The sequence below is a fragment of the Pangasianodon hypophthalmus genome, chromosome 29 (assembly GCF_027358585.1).
Source record: "Pangasianodon hypophthalmus isolate fPanHyp1 chromosome 29, fPanHyp1.pri, whole genome shotgun sequence".
In the NCBI taxonomy this organism is placed as follows: Eukaryota; Metazoa; Chordata; class Actinopteri; order Siluriformes; family Pangasiidae; genus Pangasianodon; species Pangasianodon hypophthalmus.
In genome coordinates, this window is record NC_069738.1 from 9,717,012 (window position 1) to 9,742,014 (window position 25,003).

The 25,003-nt window shown below is 39.4% G+C and overlaps 1 protein-coding gene across 2 annotated transcripts in view; it reads right to left on the reverse strand.

Annotated features, from left to right (window-relative positions):
• Window positions 1–4,512: 4,512 nt before the first annotated feature.
• Window positions 4,513–25,003, reverse strand: part of runx1t1 (RUNX1 partner transcriptional co-repressor 1) — a 57,033-nt gene continuing 36,542 nt past the window's right edge. Inside the window, exons 4-11 of one of the 2 annotated variants that reach the window (XM_053231409.1) lie at window positions 24,546–24,635; window positions 20,124–20,305; window positions 17,254–17,504; window positions 16,462–16,550; window positions 15,285–15,489; window positions 14,839–14,907; window positions 11,224–11,414; window positions 4,513–8,301 (exon numbers count right to left, since the gene is read on the reverse strand). In XM_053231409.1, the coding sequence (XP_053087384.1) occupies window positions 8,020–8,301; window positions 11,224–11,414; window positions 14,839–14,907; window positions 15,285–15,489; window positions 16,462–16,550; window positions 17,254–17,504; window positions 20,124–20,305; window positions 24,546–24,635 (1,359 nt within the window). In that variant the 3' untranslated portion in view covers window positions 4,513–8,019. Of the gene's footprint in view, window positions 8,302–11,223; window positions 11,415–14,838; window positions 14,908–15,284; window positions 15,490–16,452; window positions 16,551–17,253; window positions 17,505–20,123; window positions 20,306–24,545; window positions 24,636–25,003 lie in introns of both variants that reach the window. The other variant, XM_034301689.2, reaches the window with a different exon arrangement.

Sequence of the window (25,003 nt, forward strand, 5' to 3'; positions counted from 1 at the left end):
CGTCTTTTGAGACAGCTCTGATTTTGCAGTTGCCAATAAGACAGTCTTTTATAGAGGATGCTCCAGGACTATGTGATGCATAATGAAAGGAATAAAACACTTAAAGCATGCTGTTATAGGAAAATAATCAACGACAGAGTGGTGTAGTGTGGCCTGACTTGAAGTGGAGTTACTGTTAACACCCTAAAGTTGATTATTTTCCAGTAACAGCACATCCTGAAGCATTTTATTCCTCTTATAGCACAGAAACTTACCAACAGTTATTTTTTTATTCCTTAGAAAAAGGTTTCATCCTTTTATAGTCAATGCTTAATGTTGTGGAACATCTGTGAGACAAGTCAGGTGCTGGTTATAAACGCAGATTTTTATTTTACTTCTCAAGACCTTCTTTTGTTGGAAAAGTTTTTCTTTATTTATTTAATTTTATTTATCCTTTATATATCCAGGAAAGTCCCATTGAGATACAAGATCTCTCCTTCCAGGGAGTCCTGGTCAAAACGGCAGCACAAACAGTTTCACATTAAAGAACGATAAAAAAAAGTTTTGCCTCTGATCATTACAAAGTGCTGACACTGGAGACTCCTTCCAAAAAATGCTAAACAAACATCTCCTCAGTGAAAACTTCACCATATCTACAAATACACACTAGAAGTGGAACATCCTCCATAATCCCTGTGTTAAGTTGTTAAGGTATTAGAACAAACACTTTCCTATAGACCTGTGATTTGCTTTCTGACCAGAACTGAGACTTCAACAGTGCTCTGGTATTAACTGTGATTTTTATGTGAGCTTTTGTTTTATATATATACACACATCTCTCTGAAATGAGGACATCTGTTCCTGCCAAACAACCTTAGCAGATTCCACACTGCCGCAGTAGAGCAATGCCCAGAGGACAGAAGGATGAGAGTGGAGTCATTCCTTTTCTCAGTATAAATCTAGGCTTGAGCTGTGCTGGCCACTAGAGATAAAGAGATGCTCTCGTTTTCTCCTCCTGTTCCTCTACAGGACTGAGCAAGGCCATTAGCTGACATTTACACAATGCTTTTGTCCACCTCTCTCTCTCTCTCTCTCTCTCTCTCTCTCAGTTCCGCATGGCTTATTTTTGAGCAGCTCTGTCTGGGTTGATGGAGAACTCATCGCATACATGATTCAGGGTCTGTGAAGAGATGTACTGCCTTAATAATATCATTTGGGCTGAATGCCATTAACTGATTTCCCAGGGCCAGGGCAGTGAGGTATGTGCAGCAAACACATAACCTTGCAATTTAACAACGTTTTCCTCACAGTTCTGCTCATTGAAATCAAGCACCAATGGAGCTTTTTTTTTTGTTTGTTTTTTCCCCTCCACCTATTCTTCTCTTGCTGTTACTGTTGACCTTAAGGTTTCTGAGTGAGGTGTTTGACAGCTATGAACAGATCCACCATCACTTGAATGTACATCAAAAAATGTGGTCTCACTTAACTCCAAATAGGAAAATGCTTTTTCCCCCTCCCCATCATGGTCTACAGTAATGTTCTACCACATATCCGGTTTGTAGTTACATTCCGCCATGTAGTTTGATTTAAAAGGGACAGAAATGTAAACCGTTTCGAGGTGAACCCTTTATGAAGTTTAATCCGGTGTTCCATCCCTGGGAGCTGAATTTATATCCCGCATTAGCTCTCGTCACGTCAGGAGCATCGCTCTTCTCCATCCGCCAGCATTCTATCGCTCTCTCGCACGCAGGCATTAGAGCTTTATCTCATCTAGCTCAGCCGTGGCTCAGTCCTCGGGGCTGCTTCGCTAGGAACTTGTTTCTTATCAGGCACTCTGCACCTCCGCCTGTGATCAAAGACCCAATTAATGGAGCAGAGAAAAAGGTGAAGCATTTGAATAATGGAGACAGCTGTTTTCCTCCATTCAAGAAAATCCATTCGTATTGTTATCAGCTGAGAACAGTTCTCCAGACTGGTGCTTATTTCAGGCCTTGTCTATTCTGGCAGTTTGATTTAAAAAAAAAAAAAAAAGAAGCTAAAAAAAGAGGCCTTGAGTAAGCCAATAGTGAATGGTGGCAATATCTCATCATTCTAACTCATCCCAAGTTTTATTACGTGCTAAGTGGGAAGATAAAAAGTGGACGTGGTTCATAATAAAGCAATTTCTTTTCTGCACAGACCTTGAGGTATTGCAAGGTTGAGTGATTATGAAATATGGGTGTTAATTGTGATGGTGTCCAGGCGGTGGCTAAATGCAACGTTTACAAAGCCCTCTGCCAGGCTTGCTCTAATTGCTATGTTAAATGCCTTGTCGATGCTAGAGGCTTTGGCAGGATGTATTAGCATTTCTCACATTAGGTAGAATATGAAGCAGGGACTGTTGAATTAAGTGACACTTTCAAATGCAGACCTTCCACCTTAATAGCCTCATCTTAGTGAGGGCACTGCCACTTAATTACCCAAGGCTATTACGGGAGTAAGACAAAATCATGAGGTTGAAGGCTAAATACAATAAATTTAAAGAATGAGCCACAAATGAGATGGTGATTTAATGTCACAGCTGTTTTGTCCTTTAATGAACAATTGGTACAATTTCTTCATTTGTGCAGATCCCAGATTGAATTAGCAATGGTATTACACTATGTATGTACGTTTTCTAAGGATTATTGTCTCCTTGGAAGCGAGAGTAGCGCACCTGAATGTGTGTGTGTGTGTGTGTACTGGCCTGGGAAAAATTCTTTAATTTTCAATTATATATAGTTCTGAAAACTACAGGTTTCTCTGGACTGAACTATAAAAGTTATAGCATCGTATAGTCTAGTAACTCCCAAAAGTTAAAAAATGAAAGTGAAAATAACTTTTAAAGATTCCATTCCGACTTGGGCGCAGGAGCATCACAGACATTTTAACAGCCAATATCTGATTACAAACTGAACTAATTAGGCGTATGTCTGTTTCTCTAAGGCATGTCCATCAACTTGATCAAAGCTAGCAAGGTTTTAAACATCTTTAGGTTGACTGACCACCATGTTTGTTTTCGCCCTCGTTTTTCTCCCCAGGTTGGTAACCTGTCACTTCCCACCCAGCAGCCTGCCCTCCCCTATCATACATCAGCTTCTGAACGAGCGGAGGGTGAAGACAAACATGTGCTTCCTCTGAGATACATGAAACCAACCAACAACATCTTTCTCATGCTGTGTCACAGGGCAGCGTAACACACTCGGAGTGCAGGAGTTAGGTCACAGAGGCCCACGATTGGCTCATGTCACTGTGATTGATAGGTGAGAGAGAATATGCCATCCAACAATCCCACAGTTTAACCAGAGAAACAAACAGTAGAATAGCCTACAATCTGTGTATCATCCTTTCAATCCATAACTGCTCTGAAATGAAAAAAACGAAAAAGGACCTGTTTATTGCCTTGGCTATGAATTTACACAAAAAACAGTTTGTGTAACATTTTAATGGACAATCTGTACTATGATTGTCTACATAATATGTTCTACAGTTTTAGCTTAAATACCGAATTTTAGGTTATAAAATCAGGTAAAGTTCTTGATAAAGTTGTAATATTATGTTTAATGCTGTATGTAGTACTCAAAAAAAAAAAAAAAGTGTTGCCAAACATAGGCTACATTAAACACAGTGATACTGTGGGCTCAACAGATTTGCCTCATTTATTGACCTGACTGCTGCCATTTCTAGGAGCTTGTCATCCACTTGTCCTTTCTTTCTCAAGGTGTGGTCTTGGCAAAACCTGCAGACTCTCCTGGCCGAGCATTTCTCTACACTGATTTGAGGCAGGTTGGCAGACATCTCAGTGTACAGCATTCCATTATCAAAACATTTTAAGTATGAGATCCATATACGGCTCCAACAATACCATTTTTCTGACGTCTTTTAACTATTTTCCCCGCGTCTTCCCTGTTCAAATCCTCATATCTCCCCCTGCTAGTGACCTGTGGTGTGTGGGGATTAAACAAGTATAAAAAAGGTGCTTTTTTTTTTTTTTTTTTAGATTTTTCATATTTCCCATTTTATTTTTAAGAATGGAAAATGGGAAATGAAAAATTAGAAAAAGCTGAAAATTCAGAATTTGATTATTTTTGTGGAACCTCTTAAAATAAAGCTGAAAGTCTACACTTCAATCACATCTTGATTGTTTTATTTCAAATCCATTGTGGTGGTGTATAAAGGCAAAATCTCAAAAACTCCATCATTGTCCAAATACTTCCGGACCTAACTGTATATATATATATATATATATACAAGTATTTGGAAGTATTTATATATTTTGCAGAACTAAAATATAAACCAAAAAAATCCCTTGCTTATTTTATTTTTTTAAAATATTTTTTTATGACAAGGATTTTATTTCCTATTTTAGTGTGTCAAAAAATATAAATAAAATAAAAAGCTGTTTAATTGTTTGCTGCATGTACCCACCCTAACAGCATCACCTGTACAAATTTTCATTCTCAGCACCATTTAACACAGCTGAATTGGGGAGTGAGACAAACACACAGCCTCGAGTGCAGGTATTAACATATTTATTACACAGTAAAGAGTACGACAATACCAGAATCATACTGCAAAGATTCACAGACTGACAGACCATTGATTATAGCCCCCAAAAAATAAAAAAAGAAAAACAAATGAAACAGAAATAAAACAAAACAAGAAACCACAGTTCTGACATAGTAGACTCCAAAGCTCAACAACATACTGAAACAGTGTGATGAAAGAGCACACCCCCAGTGTCAGTCTACCGTTAACCTGTGGTTCATGTTTCAATTAAGTATTGCACAATAACCTTCATTTATTTGAGCTTTTCTTCACAATAAAAAGAAGTTTTCATTTCTTTGTGCCCGAACCCACCCCTCCCTTTACCCACCCGACTCAGCGATTCGGTCAGGCTCGACGTTTAATCACTTTACAAATTGAAAAATGCATGTACATCTCCCTTTATATATTGTCAAAAAAAACAGGCATGCGCAAAATGACCAGCCTTCTTTAATTTAAGCACACCTCGTGTTTAGAACATGAACCTAGACGACATTGACAAGTGGCCTAGAGCTTCTTACAGCAAAATAGGAAAGGGAGGAAGAAGGGAGTAAGGGGGCGTGATCACGTTTCTCACTTGACCACTTCTTGAATGTCAAATGGAGTCAGAACTTTCCAATTATTTTTATTCTTCATCAGAGAAGCGATCTGTGTGTGACACAAGCAAAAATGAACGTAAAAAGTTTTTTTTTTTTTCAGCATATTTCTTCTATTCATTAAGTTCTCTCTTTATGAGGTCTGCATTGTTACCAAGTAGTGATATGGTTTCGCAGCTGTATGAGCTTTTTACTTTGGATTTTTTTTTTAGTCCTGTTCTCACGTGCCCATTTGGTTTGACTCGACCAGTGTCTGCTCAGCGACTGGTGCTCGTAACATGCTGTCAGAGGTAGAGTGAGGGTTTTTTTTCTTTTTTTTTTCTTTTTCTGCCACGGAGGAAAAAAACATTGTAGCAAAACAGGTATTTTAGAAGAAGGAGGAGAAGAGAAGCTTCCTAGGTGTTCATTAAGACTTCCACAGTACTTGTTTGTTTTATCAGGTTTGCCCTGATTACACTGACCGTATTGTTAACTGGATGTGTTTTGCAAAAAAAGACAGCTTGGTTGTGAATGAAAAGTTTTTGGATCGTTTCAGCTCAGAAAGGGAGAAAAGGAGAAGGTAGAGGGACGTTTAGCACCATGGGTTCGGGGAGAGCGTCCCACTTTTAAACTTAATCATCATGGATTGCATGGCTTTACTGTATCATCTTGGCTGATACGCATTACAGATATGTCATAAGTGCTGCTTTAGCTGAATTAAGTCTGAACACCCCATTGCATTCTGGGTAATATTCCAACCAGGGGACTGCTGAAGGAAAACCTCACTAACTATAATTCTGATATAATGGATTCATGCCACCGTCTCTATTATTGCTCATTAGGTCACATCCATGATGTCATACGTACAAGTGTGACTTCACTTTTCCTCCGTTCAGGCTGAGCAGGGCTGGTCTTGGCTTTCGACAGGAAAATGTTAAAGGTTTCAAAATGGAAACCGAAAATGGTTTCCCCTGATGAACTCTCGGATAAAACAAAAGAATCAATGGTGCGTTTGATGTTTGTTTTTAGTTGTTTTTTTTTTTTGTTTGTTTTTGTTACATTTAAATATAGGATAAAATCAGGTTTTGGTCCTTCGTGTCGGTCTTTGGCTGTCTTCCATGTTAATTCTTTTTGTAATACTGTGTAACCTGGTGCTTTGCAGTGTTAAAGCTGTCTGTTTACACCTCTGCATTTGGAAAGTTAGATTCTTAGCGTATGTTTTTTCTTTTTTTTTTATATGATTTTTCTCTTTTTTGTATAAAACGAACAAAAAAGAACATATACTTCAACATTCAGTAATGTGCATGCACTGTTTGTAACTATTCAAAGCAAAGGTATGACGTTTTTTTGCTATCGCGTTTAGGACAAAGAAACGTTTCTAACAAAAGCAGGTCTGGATACTATTTTTCCCTTTTTTCCTTAAAGAAAATAAAGATCACAGATACGTAAAGAAGCACTGCAGAGTCAGTGATGTGAGGCTCTCTACTGAGAAACTTTGAAAAAAGAAGCATGCTGAAAGGAACGTTGTGACAGTGCAAATACAATTATGTACGTCTCATGTACAAAACATTAATGTTAGCATTCCGTGTAACATGCTAGTTCTCAGAAAAGGTCGGCGTTAGACTGAAGCAGCAGCTCTGAGAGATAGCTTTTGTCTCCTTTTTGAGGACAACGGGATTTTTTTTCTTCTTAAACAGCTACTAAGGAACTACCACAAACACTCACAAACAGGAAAGCAGCTCGCGATATGCTTAATATGTTATTTTGCACCAGCTAGAAGGATGGGCCTAAATGTTTTTTTTTTTTTTTTGGGTTTTTTTTTTTTTTTTTAGTATTATGCATGATCACGATTTTTGTCCAACACATGTACAATAAATAAGCATCAGAGACAGTATGGAACACAAATGTTCAACACAATGAAAGCTAAGAGGAAAAAAAAGAACAGAAAGAAGGATTGAGGGTAGGGCTTAAGCTGGGCAGAAGTGGAGGAACGTGCCTTTTTTTCAGCCCCTTCATCCCAAACAGCTGTCATAGTGAGGGTCGTGCTTGGGTGGGCTGATGACTTCACTTCCTCTTTAGGAGCTGATGCAGCGCGCTCATCATGGAGCTGCGCTCATCAAGCTGCTCGGTCCTCCATGCCTTTACATTCCTCTGCGAAAAACAGACTTTTATTTTTCAGACCACTGACCTGGATAGCATCAAATGTCTTGCAGACGTGTAAGGAAAAAGAGGAGGGAACATCTGCGTTCCTTCACAATCTGCTGCGCATCTGCACACCGGAGCCGAGGGTCTGCTGAGTTCACTAACATGCTATTCATCTTCAACTCCACAAAGTCCTGCCCTGATGTTTTTTTTTTTCCCCATTACTTTTTTTTTCGTTTTTGTCTTCCTTACTCGGAATGCTGTCTTTCATATAATCACTTTTTTTTTTTTGCGTCTTTGTTTACAACAGCTATGGAGTAATCCCTTGGTTTGTTGTTTGGTAAAGTGTCTTTTGTTGAGGTCAACTAGTTTCATATCCCAGCTAGTGGAGAGGAGAAGAAGCGCTGAAAAACAGGCAAAACAAACAAACAGCAAACAAACGAATCAAACGGGAGGTTTAATGTGCTGATCCAGAGGTCTTTTTTTTTTTTTCTCTGCTTATTTACAGGAAACATTTAACACAAACAAAAAATAATCTATAGTAGCAATTGGGCGCATTAAAGGATGGTGAGAATTTTAAACAAAGAATATCTTTGTGTTCTCTGTCATAGCAAGTCAATATGACCCGATACGGACCTCCAGTTGGGCGATCGCTCTGTGGAACTAGTCCTCTTTTTCTCGGTTAGCATGTTAGAATTAGCATGTTTGAGTAAGCGAGGCGAGGTGAGACAGTCCTGGCGGGGTTGTGATGGGTTTGGCTCTAGCGTGGTGCAGGCTCTAATGCTGACGGCGTGCCAGGCGTGTCCGAGCGTGGCGTGGCAGCGGCGGAGGGGGTATCGGCGGGGCTGCCAGCACTGCTGCTGGGAGTGCCCGAGGAGCTGGCGGTGCTAGGCGTCTCGCCCTGCTGCTGTGCCTGCAGCGTCTGCCCGCACACATGGTGGTGCTTCTCCCAGTCTTTGTGCTGGCAGAAGGAGCCGCAGTAGCGCGCCGTGTTGCACCCGCTGCATGTCTCGCTTGCCTTGCGTCCACAGTTCCAGCAGCTCTAGAGGGAGGGATGAAGGGAGGGGATGTTAGATATTTGGATTTTAGAACAGGAAATAGTGGAAAAATAATGAGTGGATTCAGTCTTATGCGAAATTCGGATGAGGCACGAGCACTTTGTCCCCAAACTAGGGGTTGCAACATCATGTGGGTTCATTTGATGACTCTCACAATCTCCTCTTTTGTTCCATTCATTTATTTTACAAATGAATATTACAAATATCTCTTTATGAAGATGGAATTTTTTTCTGCTACTATTTTGAAATGTTACTGGGAGTCACATTCAAACAAGCTACATTTAAATTATGAGTGTATGTTATATTTTAGTCTTTTTTTTTTCTCAATTTCGTAGAGTTACATGAACAGGAAGATTTGTCCATTTTTATTGCTGAACTCCTACACTAGTACAGCATGCATCAGTCAAGATAGCAGTCAAAAAAAAGGAACACAAAAAATATGCCGAAGCATTTTTTGGATATGGGTTTGCAAGTGTCAAAGTGAACATTGGGTTTTGGTACTTTGCCAAAAGTAGGCAGGAATTAAAAAAAAATGTAGGGTGGTCAAGGGTTGGGGTCACAAAAAATTCATAATGTGCGTTTGAGGTGTTTGCTGAAAAACTCTGGCAACCCCTGCCAAAAGGAGTTCACCTCCTGATTTCAGTCCCAAACTCCCCGTTCAAACTTCCCAAGCAGCTCAAGTGCATGTAGCTTTTTTCTTCCACATAAACAGGTATACACTTAAATCCAAATCAAAACTTTTTAACTACATCCAAGCAAAGGACACTCACAGGTGACAGGCATCTAATTGTTGTTTTATTGTCCAGCTAAATTAATTACACCAGATGATTACATTACACTTCAACAAGAAGCAAAACAAGATAGGTTTTGTAGTGTAAGTTGGACTGTCAGCTTCATCTGTCATTACTATATTAATCCTTTCTATTAATTTATATCCTATTACTGTGTGGCGAGGAGAACCGCCTACGTGCAGAGAAGTTTCCTGATTGGCTAAACCAGTTTGATGGTGCTGAGGGCATCTATGTCAGTGATAACTTAGCTATCAGGATGTGAAGACGCTGAAGAGTTCTTGAAAAAACAGTTCATTATCATTCTTCTGTTTCTGTTATGACCGCTTTGAAGGTTCGGACATAATATGAGCCTGGTCCACATGACGGGATGTAAAGACACATTTGCTGCAGGTTAAGTTGAAAACGCTTACAGATCCCAGCACTTCTCAGGTTACAGCCAGGGCCTCTTTGTCTTTATCTTCAGGCCAAAGCAGAGCAATTAGGACAAAGTTCTAAATGTGAAGCAGAAACGGGAAGCTGGAGTTATAAACAGCTACCGACGCAATTCTCCTGGGAGACGTGTGCATAAACATGGCTCTCGCAATTAAAGTCAGATGTGTGTGCCGTTTTCCCCCACTAACTGATTAAATGAGCTGAACCCCCACTGTGTCCAGCGACAGCGCACTCTTTTTGCAACATCCCCCAACAAATCACGACCACCTTAAACATCCAGACTTCTTATTCAGAGTGATGGAGGGCGGGCCATGCCTTGGATGACAAATACCATGTTGTCTATCACTAAACAACACCTGGGTATGAGAAAAAGTATCTCTGACTTCCTTTCCGTCCATCTATTTAACACTCTCATAAACACATTTACAGTGGATATAAAAAGTCTACACACCCCTGTTAAAATGGCAGGTTTTTGTGAAGTAACAAAATGAAACTAAATAAATCATGTCAGAACTTTTTTTCACCCTCAATGTGAAATTACAATTTATAAAAATGTCAGAAATATCAGAAATATCTTTTATCAAGGTGGAGAAAATCATGGAGAGCTACAAATACCAGTCGATTTTAGTGCAAAACAGGCATCAGGGCATTCAGGCATCTTCTAGTAAGCTGAAGATGAAAAGGAATTTCACCTTTCAGCATGAGCATACATCCAAATCAACAAAGGAATGTGTTATATTAAGCCCATAAACAAAGTGTATATTGACCTTGACCATAAAACATGTATGGAATAATCCAAAATTATACCTGATACAAAACTACCTCATGAATTTCAGACATGATCAGATGATGGTCACTTCTTATGCAGAAACACCTCCAGTCTTAGTTGTGTATTAACCCATGCTAGCTTTGGAAAGCGGTTTTTCAAAATAAAATTGCTGATTAATAAATACAGAGCTAAAAGTTTTATTTCCAAAATTAGAATAGAGGCCAGTGGGAGGCCATGCTTGAATAAAACATTTAGAGATGTGTGCCAGGACTGAGACTTGACAAGAAATTTGTGGAAGCGAGTGCTTTTTACTCTCATGCAGGCTGGAGCGAGTGGTCAGATATGAAGCTTGTGGCATAAAAAGAGGTTAGGTTGATTTAACATGGGAGCGTATTGGAGGTGGTGCAGTGCTTGTGCAGTGCTGTGTGACACATTTACCATGTCTGGTGTAATCTGGACTTCAGTCATTCATTCAGTATCTTTATCCTGAACAGGTTTGCTGTTATGTATTTCATGGGGAATACAGCCAAGTAAGTTCATAAGAAAACTGTGTGCAGGTGAGATTGGTCAGAAGTGGGGGGATTGGTCCCGTGCACACCTCTACACCAAACATTCATTCCACTTTTCCAAACATTTAATCCCTTTATTGCATTGCATTAAAAAAAGATATTCTGAGCATAGTGATTAACAGGGTGCAGACTGATCCATGGTTTAAACTCACATGAGGATAATTAAGAACAACAAGAACAATAGGTTTTAAAATAGCTTTAAACAAAACAGGAATTAGAATAAATTAGAACCCAGAATGTCGCTGTAAGGGACTTGGTCAGTGGCGCAACACTGAATGCATTCCCAATGCTGACAGAGTAGAGGTGTAACCCGGAAGTGAAAAGTGTGTCTGTAAGGATATTTACCTCACTCGAGTCCTCCTGCTGGTTGATAACGGACAGCGCGTCCTCTGCAGCTTGCCTCTTAGCCTCAGCCACAGTGCGCTCCATCTTGGCCCGTTCGGTGCTGATCATCTCATGAGCCTTGCGTTCGGCTTCGGCCACGGCCTTCTGCAGCTCAGACATGGCCTGCCTCTTCACCTCGTTCACCGCCTCTTCTGAAACAGATTTGAAGGAGCTGGTCAATTAAAACTCATGCAGAACACATAAGAGAAGGAGAAAACTATTTAATACTGTTCCACCATCATGACCTACAGAATAAAACAGTGTAAGAATAGGCACTGAAAGGCAGAAACACATCTCTTATCTGCAATTCATTTTTAAGTGAGACGACCATGTCAGTCTCAACTTTTTTTTTTGTTTCTATTTATTTATCAAAACCCCACGAGCCCTGCTTTAAAGTATAACAACACAATAAAAAAAAATTCACCAAACAAAAAAGAGATTTACTATCTATCTATATATATAGATAGATATTACTATACTATTATTATATATTATATATATAATATATATGATTATTCATGAATATTTGCCGATATGTTTTTGTAGAGTAACAAGAAGAATATGTCAATCAAAAACACAATCATTTACTTTTAGGCTCTACAAACCCATTAATGATTTTTTTTTGAAAACTAATTGCACAATATTTATTTGACATATTAGTTTGATCCACAAGAAAACAGTCAAAAGGCATTTTGGGATTAATTAGAAACCTGAACAGAGATTTTCTATGTCTGCGTATGACAAGTAATCAAGAACAAAAGGACAGCTGTTTTTATTTTGCACAAAAGCACAACAGTAGCACCTAAAACAAATTGTTATCGACTGATTTTCCACCTGTGAAGCAAAGGGGCATTCCCTGATAGACTGACACTTTATCTGTGTTTTGGAATATTGTTGCATTATTACTTCTGACACGGAACTCCATCTGAGCGACAGGACTAGATTTTTTTTGTGTGTTTACAGCATTCAAAGCTGCAGCTTGTCTAATTGTGTATGCAAATCAGGCAATTTATATTTAAATTATGCATTTCAGTTGTGCTCCCAAAGGCCCATGCTGTACAGGATATGAAAACTGGCAGGATGTTGCATGGAATAGATATGAATATTCACATCCTACTGTAAAGAGCTGATCGAAAAAAACAAAAGGATCAATCTACATCTAGTCACCTCCTACACACGAACTGGGAATTAAATAATATCCATAAGATACATGTTTGATCTCTATGAATATGAGTATGCAGAATCTACATTTCCTGGTTTGTAACGTATAGCTCAATGCTGTGTCGAAGGAAAATGAACATCGGCATTGTGTCCATGTGTGTTTTGTTGCACTTTTAATGTCATTTATGGAATAAACTCTCACAAATTAGAGTGATGTGCCTCGACTGAAGAAATATATTTCCTAGACTGAAGAAATATATTTTTCAGTCACACACACACACACACTTATCTCAATCATAAATGGGATTGCAATCTGCAAAATGAGAGTTTCTTTTCACCTGGATTGAAACAATTTTTTTAAACAATGACAGATGCACTAAGCTTCCAGTTTGTGGAAAAATGGACTCTGTTCCCAGACAGATGTGTGATAATATTCCAATGATATGACTCAGATGGAATTTTAAACCACAGTGATTTGAACAGCGCTGAGAATGCACTGCCTCAACTAAACTTAAGAGCAGGGGAAGAAATGTAAAGAATTGAACACAATGGGGGTGTGCTCTTATAAGGAAATAATCAATCATGGGGTGGTGTGACGAAGCCTGACCCAAAGTGGAGTTACTGTTACGACCCTGAAGTTGATTAATTTTCAATAACACCACATCCCCAAGTGTTTTTATTTCTTATACCACAGCATTTTTATTTATTAAAGAATGATGCATCATAATTTTTATCCATTTATAGTAATATTTATTTTATTTAAGTTATATCCTCTTAAATAATGTTACTATGAACAACAAAGTCCCAAAGACTGTCTCATGGTGGAAAACTTCCTGAGTGTAACTGGAGACTCTTTTCATAAACCTTAAATAAACATCTCTTTACAGAAAAACTAACCATAGCGATAATTGTTTTTCATTGCTAAATAACATTTTTTTTTTTTAAATTCTGTTTATTATTAACCATTAGATTTATATACAGTGTCCTCCCTGTGAATCAGTTGTTACTATCGAAACAATAACAGTTAGAACACTCAATAATATAAACCTGTGATTCGAATTACGGCTAGAACTAATGTCAGAGCTGCTGTTATAAAAAAAAATCAATACTTTCTGACCAATTCGATTTGAAAATTCAACAGCGCTGTCTTATAACTGTTTTTATTTAACTGAAAAAAATCAGCTTGACGCCAGCTGCTTTAACAGCTGCTTGAAATAAGCAGAGGCCAGTTTTCCATTACAGTATCCATCATCTGTCTTAGATCACCCAGATCACCTACACCTTAAACAAAGCCTTTTAATCACACTTATCTATTTTTTTTAACTGATGCTCTGATAAAATGGTACCTCTGAGAGAAGTAGAGTTAGCAGCATCTCCTGTACTCCTAATAGCACAAGTAGTTAAGTGCCCTAAAGCTCCGGAGCACTAACACTGTCTGATCGTTTGCTTTATGATCCGACATCATGTGTAGAGGAAGTAAATAAAGCCCAGTGATTCAGTGTCTCAGAAATGACTCCATCACACAATAGCAAAATTCTTAGACCTGGACAACATTCCAATACTCCAAAGGAGAGTGTTCCAGAGATCTGGCAGTTATGACACAAAATCACATATTTTACCAGGCATAAGTGTTTAATTACTGTAAGTAATTAAGTTATGTTTCAAGTGTCAAGTCTCACTCTTGCTTCAGTGGATAATCTGACCTGAATACTGTAGTTGTATCTAAGAGCTGCTGCTGTAATCATAAAGCCTGTCCTGTCTTCATCTCAGGACTCTTATTCACAATATACATGTACAGAACATCCATTCAGCACACTAAGTACTGTTTGCCTTTACTCTTTTACGGCTTTATGATTTATAATCTCACCATTCGGTGTCACCCAGAAGAGGATGGGTTCCATCTTGAGTCTATTTCCTCTTAACATTTCTGTTGTCTTAGGTAGTTTTTCTTTGCCAGTGTTATTCATTATGGATCTAAATCCATCCATCCATCCATCCATCCATCCTTTCTCTGTACCACTTGTCCTACACAGAGTCACGGGGATACTAGAGCCTGTCCCAGGAAACTCGGGGTACAAGGCGGGGGACACAATCGCACACACTCACACACCCATTCACACACTACAGACAATTTGGAAACGCTAATCAGCCTGCAATGCATGTCTTTGGACCAGAGTACCAGGAAGAAACCCCCAGAGCACGGGGAGAACATGGAAACTCCACGTGCACAGGGTGGACGCGGGATTCAGACCCCCAACCCCGGAAGTGTGAGGCAACAATGTCTTTTATTAACAGTATATTGCTATACAAATAAAACTGAACTGAATTTAATCAATGCCTTAATTTAGGTTTATGACAATCACTTCTTGTTCACTTTGCTCATGTTTGTGTACGTGTGTGAAAAGGGCTGCTCACCTGCTTTCTTCCAGATCTCCTCGGGGACGTAGCCGGATACAGGCCTATGGAGCACCTCCCGGTGGATCTCTGACACACAGAAAGTACAACATGCTCTTCTATTACAATTTACACTTTAAACATATTGGAACATTAGATGTTTGAAGAACTGTGCAACTCTTTTCACTGTGCAACTCTTTTTGCAGTAAATCTCAAGAGTAACTTGCAAAAAATGTGTTCTGCACCCACTATCTTTTACTGTCAGTTTAACTATTATAGCAATATAAACAAAATTTACTAGCAAAAAGTAACATAAGACCATTTTTATATAGAGATCACACATAACTTTGTCGCTCCCAAGTAAAAAAATAACACTATCCTTATATTATATATCGTATGCTTTTGATGCTCATTGTAAGATGTTCTCATTCTCATTGGAAAGCACTGTTGATATATTCAGCTGCTACCTGCAGGGTTGCTGTCCTGGCCTGCAGGGCTCTGCTGTCTCGACTGGCTGCTGCTGCTGCTGCTGGAGCTCTTCTTCAGGTCCTCGGCATCGCTGTAGCGCCGGATCCAATAGTTGAGCTCCTCGCGGTCAGCCTCTTGACATCGCCTTAGCACGGTGAGCGAGCGCCGCGTCTTCTCCACCATGTCCATGATGCAGTTAAGCAGCTGCAGAACACACACAGCTACAATCAATAACATGAAGGCATGCAATTTACAATGAATGTGCACAATAACATTCACTCAAAAAAAAAGTTCCATCTGCACTAGGGTAGTTTTAGTATTGGGATAAAAAAAAACAGTCACTGGCTACTTTTCTAGTTTTAGAGTTTAGATTTATGAGATTATGATTAATTTCCAGCTTGAAACTGTCTTATTCTATTGGCAGATAATTTTTGCGTATTTCAAAAATTCATTTATGCAAGGAAGCAAAATTATCTATCTGTATTGTCTGTTTTATAATTGTGAAGCAAAACTTGAGTTTTTAAATAATTTTATCCATTTACTGGTACATTCAATATTGTGGAATGTCTGTGAAACAAGTTCATTCCTGTTATCACTGACATTATAACAGACAAACAGATGTTCACTCACAAGCCTCTCTCTCTCTCTCTCTCTCTCTCTCGCAAAGCACCCATGCAGTAACGTTGGAAAACTTAAAGGAACAGCTTTACCTGTACAACGTACTGACACTGGAGACTCCTTCCAAACATGCTAAATAAACTCCTTAATGAAAACTTCACCATATAATTCACTGTGTAAGGTGGGACTATAGAAACATCTTCTGACCAATCAGCAACAGGCATTCAACTGTGCTGTGGTATAAATATCATTACATTTCATTTCGAGTACAAATAGGAGTTTTCTTAAATTTATCATTATTATTTTGTTTTCTGCATAAAAAGGGCAAAATTTTTTGGTCTTAGAATTTGTCAACAAATGCATGTGTGTAATGTAATAATTTTTACTCATTGTAAGGTTATTAAAAAGAGCTATAAAATGTATTATTTTATTCTTTTATTGAAAATGGTATTCATTTTTAAATCTATTGATTTCCTGGTCACTCAAGCACACACATACAGACTAACAAATACACAAAAACTTTGTAGTAGTAATAGAAAGTGTTATTACTTTTCTTACATGGTCAAGGTGCTTCCACTCCTCGGCCCATTCTCTGTCTGTGAGTCTGTGATCGATGACCTCTTCCTGACGTGTGCCACCGTGCATCCCTGCGACAGAAAAGAACAGAGAGAGATTAGAGCGAGAAAGGACAGCCTGCACTCGTTATTCTTTGTGCTACGATTCCCTTACAGCAGAGCTCCAGTCTGCTTTCGAGTTATCACTCAGCTGCTCCATGACACACACCATCTCTCACATCCTCACACACATGTTCTTCATCACTTACACGCTTCCCTCCTGCCACGCACTTTCATTCCTCACCACCCTCTACAGCACTGCCTGTGGGCACAGGCTCTCTCTGGGTAGAATTAGGCCTGCCAGGCTCAGATATATCTCATTCATACATCACAGAGCAGTATGCTCATGTATTTTTAGCACATCTTTACCCCTGTTTTGGATATAGCTTCCTGTTTCTCATAAAATTTTGTTTAAAATCTTGCAATCCTGCATCCTGGCAAAAAAAATCTGGTTGGCAAATTTGAACAGGAACTCTGGAAATCCAAAGACGGCTTATTTTACAGAAAATATTAATGCGTAAATAATGCAGTAGCATTGCAGTAAAGTCACACCAGCAGTACAAATAATCTACCTTAACATTTCTAAGACTAATTAAATGGATATTTAATGCTATTTTGCTGATACATTTAGCTACTGTAGTCCTAGTCATCCCCCAGTGAACCCTAAACATCACACAACTACATTAGCAAGATTTAGATTAGGAAGTATCCCATGACCCCTTCCTCCTTCGCATACCGATTGGCCGTGGGCGCTCGCGGATCTCACGGTGGTTGGTGTGGCGATAAGAGTCTCTGTAATGGTGGCCAATAGCCATCTCGTCAAGCCGGTAGTGGCCTGGGGGTGGTGGAGCAGTGTGAGGAAGGCCATTGGGCTGGTATGAAAGTCCATTGGAGGGGCTGAAACGCTGACCAGGGCTGATGGTGCATGGCCGCTTACTTGGGTGCTCTGGGTGCGGAGGCTCCCTCTCGAATCCGTTCTCTTTGGTTCTGGAAGGAGGAAGGGATGGGAGGTCTAATTATTAAGGCACAATCTGGAGAAGAGACAGTAAGCTGACATAAAAATAAATGGCTGGTGTTGTCTAGAAGAACTCGCTGGATAAATGGAGAAAGCTCGAACCCTGCTAGGTAGGACATTACAATGCCTGTCACTCCAAAAAAAGTGTGTGCTTGCACCTTTGTGTGCTTGTGTGTATCCCCTCAGCATCTCTCAGCACTCAGACAGTCCCAGTGACCTAATGAGCCACTTTTATGGCCACCTAATGCTCATCCGTCACAGTCCATCTGCTTGGAGGAACCCTCTACCCCCTGTACATTTCACACCTTAGAAATACTCCTGCTTTTCTTCTACCTGTCTCATATATTTTCAGGTCATAATTCAAGACCTCTGCTTTCTCTTTTGGAATATTGAAAACCTTAGTGCTTTTGACATCATTCAGCATTGTTCCTTGTTGCTGGGGCTCCAATGGTGGTACCATCAAGGGTACATGCTTTACACCTTTAGTATGTATCTTTTGGGAAGGTTCACGTGGTGTACCTTCAATTCGCTTTTGAAATAAAGTCTTAAAGGAACATCAGTGGTCCAATTTGACACCTTAAATTATTCTTAAAGGTCCACCATATTACTGTTTTCAAGTAAAATCTACATACTCATTGTACAAAAAAAAGTACTCTCGATGGTACCACCCCAACAACAAGGAAAAGTACAGTTTGGTACCTGCATCTGCATTATGGGCTGGAAAACTGTAAAAATATTATATCATTTTTAAACACTAGGGTCTCTCTTAAAAGACCCTCACTACTCAGACTCAATTTGCCTTTGTTTCTCTACATCATTTCCATTGCATAACAAGAAATCCACAGAAGCTATGCCAAACTCATTTAAATACTAGCTCATTTTCACACAGACAGAAGTTGTGCGTGTTGGAAAATTGTACAAAAATAGACGTTATCACACATTTCACACATCCAAATACCGGGAAAAGTGCAAGGCCTGCATTCTCTTCTCTCTGACCTCTCTGATATTAATCAGGAAAAAGTTGACCCTGCTTTGTAGTAGGTGATTAAGAACATTGTGGATCCCATTCAAATTCCACCATTACGTTTTCTTCCTGCTCTCCTCGAGTCAAGGCAAGGCGGTGCGTGCCGAGCTAAGCAGAAACAGAAGCGCTTAGCCAGCGGGATGGGAGCTCGGCCTCATCTGTATGTGTTATCAGCCTCTCCCTTAGGCTCTGATTGCAAGGCGTTAGATCTCCCACTAACATGGAGGTATTACAGGATAAAACAGCAAAGGAGCCTCGGGGACTTGAGGTGATAAGCATTAGACCCAATTTTTTTTCATAAAAACTACACTGTATATATGTATTTATGTACAGTATGTATGAATATTTGTTTGTTTGCTCATTCATTCATTCATTCAGTTATTTTATGTGTTTAAAACTTGTGGAAGTAATGTTCATATTAGGAAATCATTGATGTTTGAAGTCCAGAATTTCTAGTAAGCCACTGTTGGGTTCTTTATCCAGGCCCTTAACAAACAGCTTTTATATTCTGGGTTTAGTTTGGATTCTGACTCCGTTATAAGCCAGGTTGCATAAAATCATTTGCAATTAAGTAAGGAATAAACACAGTGAAGCATGCTGTTACAATAAAATAATTGACGTACCCAACAGTTGATTGACAGCATGTCTTTAAGTGTTTCATTCCTCTTATACCTCAGCTATTTACCAACAATTCCAAATTTTAATTTATTAAACAGCGACACATCATACTTTTAACCATTTTTGGTTACATTTAATTTTCTGGAATGTTCACAAAACAAGTTAGTTTCTGCTATCACTTATATTATGACATATACGTATAAACTATGTATTTAAATACTGTATAATGACATGCAGATTTGAGGTTTGCTTTGGGTGTTGTAGAGCTAAAATACTGGCTTGCACGACTCACTGACTCTCCATTACGCTAAGAAGATACAGACACCTCCATATACACATATACATAAACTTTCCATATTCTCCAGCTGTGTCTATCTCAGACTCTTCTCCTTTGAAAAGCCAAGTTTTGCCTCATTGAAAAGAGCAATAAAGAAACCCAGTGGTGCACGATTCTGCAGTATTTCACAGTGCAGCCAGGAAAGGGCTAGTCTTAGTTATATTATTTAGTAATGGATCTATCTGTATTTTTATAGCAGAACACATACTAATTTTGGAAATTTTCCTTAAGTTTTTTTCTCTCATGAATAAGAGATGTAGGAAATGTAACAGGAATAAAACTCACTATTATATCATCTTGTTACTCTTTAAGTCTTGTTCACTTTTAAGTTTTCAAGCTAAATCATTTTGAGTCAAATTGAGTCATTTTAAGTCAAATTGAGTCATTTTGACCAAAAAAGAACATAACAGTTACATTAGTATCTCTAGCTATATCATAAGTCTCACAGGGACTGTAGTTTTCTAGTCGCCCAACCACAACATATAACTCTTTGACTCACTTAAAATGGGAAAACATATATATTTTTTAAATTCATTACCATTCTGCCTTTGAAACTACAGCTGTGGATCTATTTCTGTTACTAATGTGTAATCCTGTCTTCTGCAGGCTCACCTGTCCGGTGTCCTCCTCTTGCCGTTCTCGTTGACGTCCATCAGCAGCTCAGACGAGTCGACGGGAGACGTGATGCTGGTGTCGAGTAGCAGCTGCTCGTGCTGGGCCAGGTACTGTGCTGGGTTCTGCTTGGCCAGGCGTGCACAGTGCAAAAGCTCCCGCTGCAGTAACGGCAGGTTGGCCTGCAGGGGGAGGTAGCGGTTAGTACTGGCTGTTTGGACAAAGGCTGCATTAGTCAGACAAAGACCAAACAACACAATGCACTTGGCCATGTTCCACGGTTTTTACAAGCATTGTTTACCCATTACAGTGATTGTGGGGAAGCTCTTTGGAGGTAAAAAAAAAAAAAAAAAAAAAAATGCACTGCTTTGGTACTTTGTGACCCAAACCATGCATTAGTGCTTTCAGTCTGCCCACTGCCTGGCACAGGGGCATGTGAAATCACCATCAACATGGAAAGTGTCTTCTTCAAAGCAACATCATCTCTCATTTCCTTCCTGTCTCTTTCAGCACTGATTGCTCAGAGGTTAGCTGGCTTTGTCCACAAGACCCTTTTTGGAGGGTTTACCATTTCAAAGTGGTGCAGAAGAGCATTTTTAGGCTAGCAGAAGTGTTTCATCTAGAAGGCTTTACAGCATACAACATTAATTCTACTTGTCCTAGTCTTTATATCTCTTTTTCTTTCCATCCACAGATAACAGTGGTCAGGGACACCAAAGGAAAGTTTAGAGGACCACTCAAAATTGACCATGCTACATATTCTTAATGTTAATATTCTTTCTTATAATATTCTGATGTACATTAGCTGGCCCAGCAAGCAAGTGCTTCCAGTTTTTGTTGCGTGGAAACCTAACTGAACAGGCTAAAACATGGTAGCTAACATAATGTAAAAAAAAAAAAAAAAGTTTGGCTAGTTCACTAGTTAAGTATGTTAGTATAGACTTAATCGAGTATATAAACTTGGCCATAGTCGTTGTCCTTTTCTAAGAAAATGTCCGTAGAAGCACAGTGCGTTTGCTTCCTTCAACAAAAAGTCATTGGCTGGATAGCAGGATAATTATATGACTGCTTTGGGCTGGACTTTATTTACTGGATGCATACCTCGCTTAGGCATATGTCATCCATCCCAGCTAATAGTAAAAGCTGATGTGTGTAGTGCAGCAGGTGGCGGGATTCACGACGAATAGCATGAGCTATAGTTACAGCATCGAGGTGTGTCACAGCACAGTGAAGCACATTTTATACATACATACATACATACATATAAATGTTTTTTTTTTTTTTTTTTTGTGAAAATCTATAGCGAATATTTTTTTTTCTTCCTTTGGTCGTTGAACGAGAAGAAAAAAAAAGGGTGATCTCTAGCCAACTAAGTCTATTTGTCCGCTGCTTGGACATACAATCTTCTTGTAATAATCTTCTAGCAATAAAGCCGGAAAGTACATATTATTGCAATCTTCAACTCAGGCCACTGCTAGCACGTGCTTATCAGACATAACATCTTGATGTAACATCTAAAGGCCATTTAGACAAATTATACACAAACAATATAAACACAATGGCATTCAGCTGGTGCGGACTCCCGATTACATCATTAGCGTTGTGCATGTTGCCCTTCCAGTAAGCAATTCTCCTCAAACCAAACGCTGAAGGGAGGGTCATTAGATGACATTAGCCTAATGAAAAAAAAAACAACACACACACACACACACAAAAAAAAACGCCTCTAATGCACATTGTTGCAGCTGAGCTTCTGTGCACTTATAAAAGCCCCCGTTCCCACAGCCATATGGTATTTGTCATTAAAGGCTCCTTTGAGGAAAAGCACTAAAATTAGATGAGAGAGAGAGAGAGAAAGAGAGAGAGAGAAGACAGAGAGACAGGAGAGAATGAGTAAGAAAGAGTGAGAACACAAGTTGCATCTTTGATAGCACCCCTCCCGACTGGATGATACAGTAACCATATGGCACAGCATGGAGAGACGGAGCAGAGAGAGGAAGAGCTGGAGAGGGGGAAGTGGCCCGGTATGTTTCTCTGCATCCATCAGCGACCCCTAATGGGACCAATTTCTGCAGTGCAAAGCCGCCCGGGGCTTCCAGGGTATGAGACAGAATCCCGTGCGCTATGATAGGAGCCACATTCTGCACTCAGTGAATCGAGAGACCCCATTCCCTCACGCTCTCTGTAGTAAACTACACAGACTCAATCTGTTTTAATGGCTTATCTCGTTGTTAAAGGCAAGAGGGTGTGTGCTGATGAAATGTGTGTGTGTGTGTGTGTGTGATGTTATGGGGGAGTGGATAAAGGTTACATAAAAAGGGAGGAGTTCAGGCATGCTGCATAACAGCTGTCATTTCTAAGCAAATAAGGACAAATGAGTCCAGTTTAAAGGAAAACTCCACCCTGAAACACAATAAATAGTTTTATATTAAAATATTTGTAATGTGCTTAGCGATTCCTGTGGTAATTTGTTGGCTGGTACGGTATTTTCGTCATTCCCATGAGAAATTAGTGCTTGTGTGCCATGCTAGTGTCACAGGGTGACACTTCTGGAGCAGTTACAATGACATTTAACAGGAAAAAAGGTATGAATGGTCTCATATATTAGTGATAACAGTCAGGTTTTGCTGTTAGCTCCTAAAAACCAAAGTGCTTCGTTTCTCAGTCACCATTTTCCAGCGATGTTTTATGTCATATTAATGAGAAATCCAACGTAGGAGTCGAAATTCAACTACCTGATACAGTTGTGCTTAGTTATGGCAGAGACTTGGCTCAGCCAGTTAGCGATCTATTAGATAATGAGCACAATGGCATTGATGGTCGGTATTAGCCTGAAAATGAAAATCGTCTATTTGAGATGAGGAGGTGAGAGACCTGGACAGACTAAAGGATTAAAGTGCTGCTGCATCACTGTCTTAAGGTAAAGGTTTAATGCAACTGCACCACTATGAAAATGAATCTTGGATGCTATTGAAAATCATGTGATCAATATGCAAGGTGGATTTTTCCATTAAAAGCACAAATGACCAGCTTATCTTGATCCTTTCATAAATTTTGTGGCACTCATAATCATGCTTAAGCAGGATTCTGAATGAAACACATGGTCCATTTGTTTTTCGAGCATTTCACTTAAAGTGGCCCAACGTAAACAGACACTGCGAGCTGTAATGAAATAAGTGACAAATGGAGTAAGAGCAGAGCGCAGGCTGCTGTTCCTCCAGAGAACAATGGTGGCTCATGTTGCCCTGCTAATGGTTTCAAATGTGTATGGCCCTCCTACTGTGTGAGAAATATCGATCACTAAACACATGAGTCTATCAGGCAGCGTGAAACAAAAAGGACACATTGTGCTAAATCCGAGCTAAACCTGGTATGCACGTTTTACACTGTTCGCAGCCATCTTTTCCACATAAACTATAACAGAAAAAATGAAAAATAGAAAAAGTAGGGATGCATGGGATGCATCATTACTGGTCCTGTTATGGACCTGATAACATGCACATTTACTTGCACTAGTAAAAAAAATTGCTCCGATACCAAGCCGAGTGTACGTTGTCGTGCTAATGAACAGACGACATGAAGCAAAATCTGGATGTATTTCACGATTAAATGATGGCAATCAAAGCAACGCTGAATGCAAACTGTGCTCTGGAGAAGAAGCTACAGCATTACTACGATGCAAGTTACGTGATAAAACCTCTTAGACATAAAACTCAGTATGAGAAGTTCACTGCTAGCAGCACACTCTGGCTAGGCGAGAAATACAGTACAATGCTGGGTGAGTGAAAATAACAGCGCTTACACGGTATATTGTTTTTGACACTCAGCCACTATCGGTCATTGATGAAAACAAAAATGGACTTTACTTACAGCTGTGCAGAAGTCTTTTTTCAGAATTGAATCAAAACTTGCACACTGCAACTCTACTCAATTCAAGATACCTAATGTAACTACTGTAGCTAATGCTTCATTTAAAATCAACTAGCTAACATTATAAAGAACGGGCCTAGTAGCCTAAGTGCATGAACACGCATGTGTGTGTATTTCATGACCACGATATAAATCAAGGAAACATACCTAGAGCTAAATAACATGTTTCTGTAACACCCCTGATTGATCAGTACTAAGTAGGTTAGTCATTTTGGTATTGATGAGTACCTAAAAACATGTACTTGTACTCGGTCTCTGATACATCCCTCGAAAAAAAAGAGAAACAAAATTAGGTCTCTATCAACAGGAAATTCAAACTCAAGGGGAAACCATGAGTCCATTTGTGCTTGTACACTTTGCTTTCCTGAACTCACAGAGACAAAGAAAGAAAGAAAGAAAAAAAAAAACAACAAAAAAAATGCTCTATAAGAAATATGCACATCTGTGTCTGGGCTCTGTAAATGCTTTCCAGATCGCTGGCTTGTGCCGTACCTTCAAAAACGGGATGACAAAAGGTCGGAGGGGGAAGTTGGTCGCTTCTTGCAGCTTGGAGTGGAATTCTTCTATGGTTAACGTGGAGTTCTGGGAAAAAAAAAAGAGAGAAAGAGAGTGTGCATGTGGAAAACATTATGTGATAATATTGCTTATTGGAGGCAGAACAACAGAGTGCTGCAGCCGGCTTTGAAGGGAGGCATAAGGAAAGCATAATGTAGCATAATGAATGACAAATATTGACTATAAGCATGAGGATACATGTATAGCACATTTGGCAGTTGCAAAATATCAGTGTTAAACTTAACACTAAGCTGCTGCTCACTGTCTGCTTGTAAGATAATGTGTATCATAACAGGCATGTAGCAGGACACTGTGTGCATTAATTAGAGGTGGAAAAGCTGCAGTTTGATCTGTTTAATTAAGATTTTGGTTCTCTCTGTTCTCTGATCTCTGCC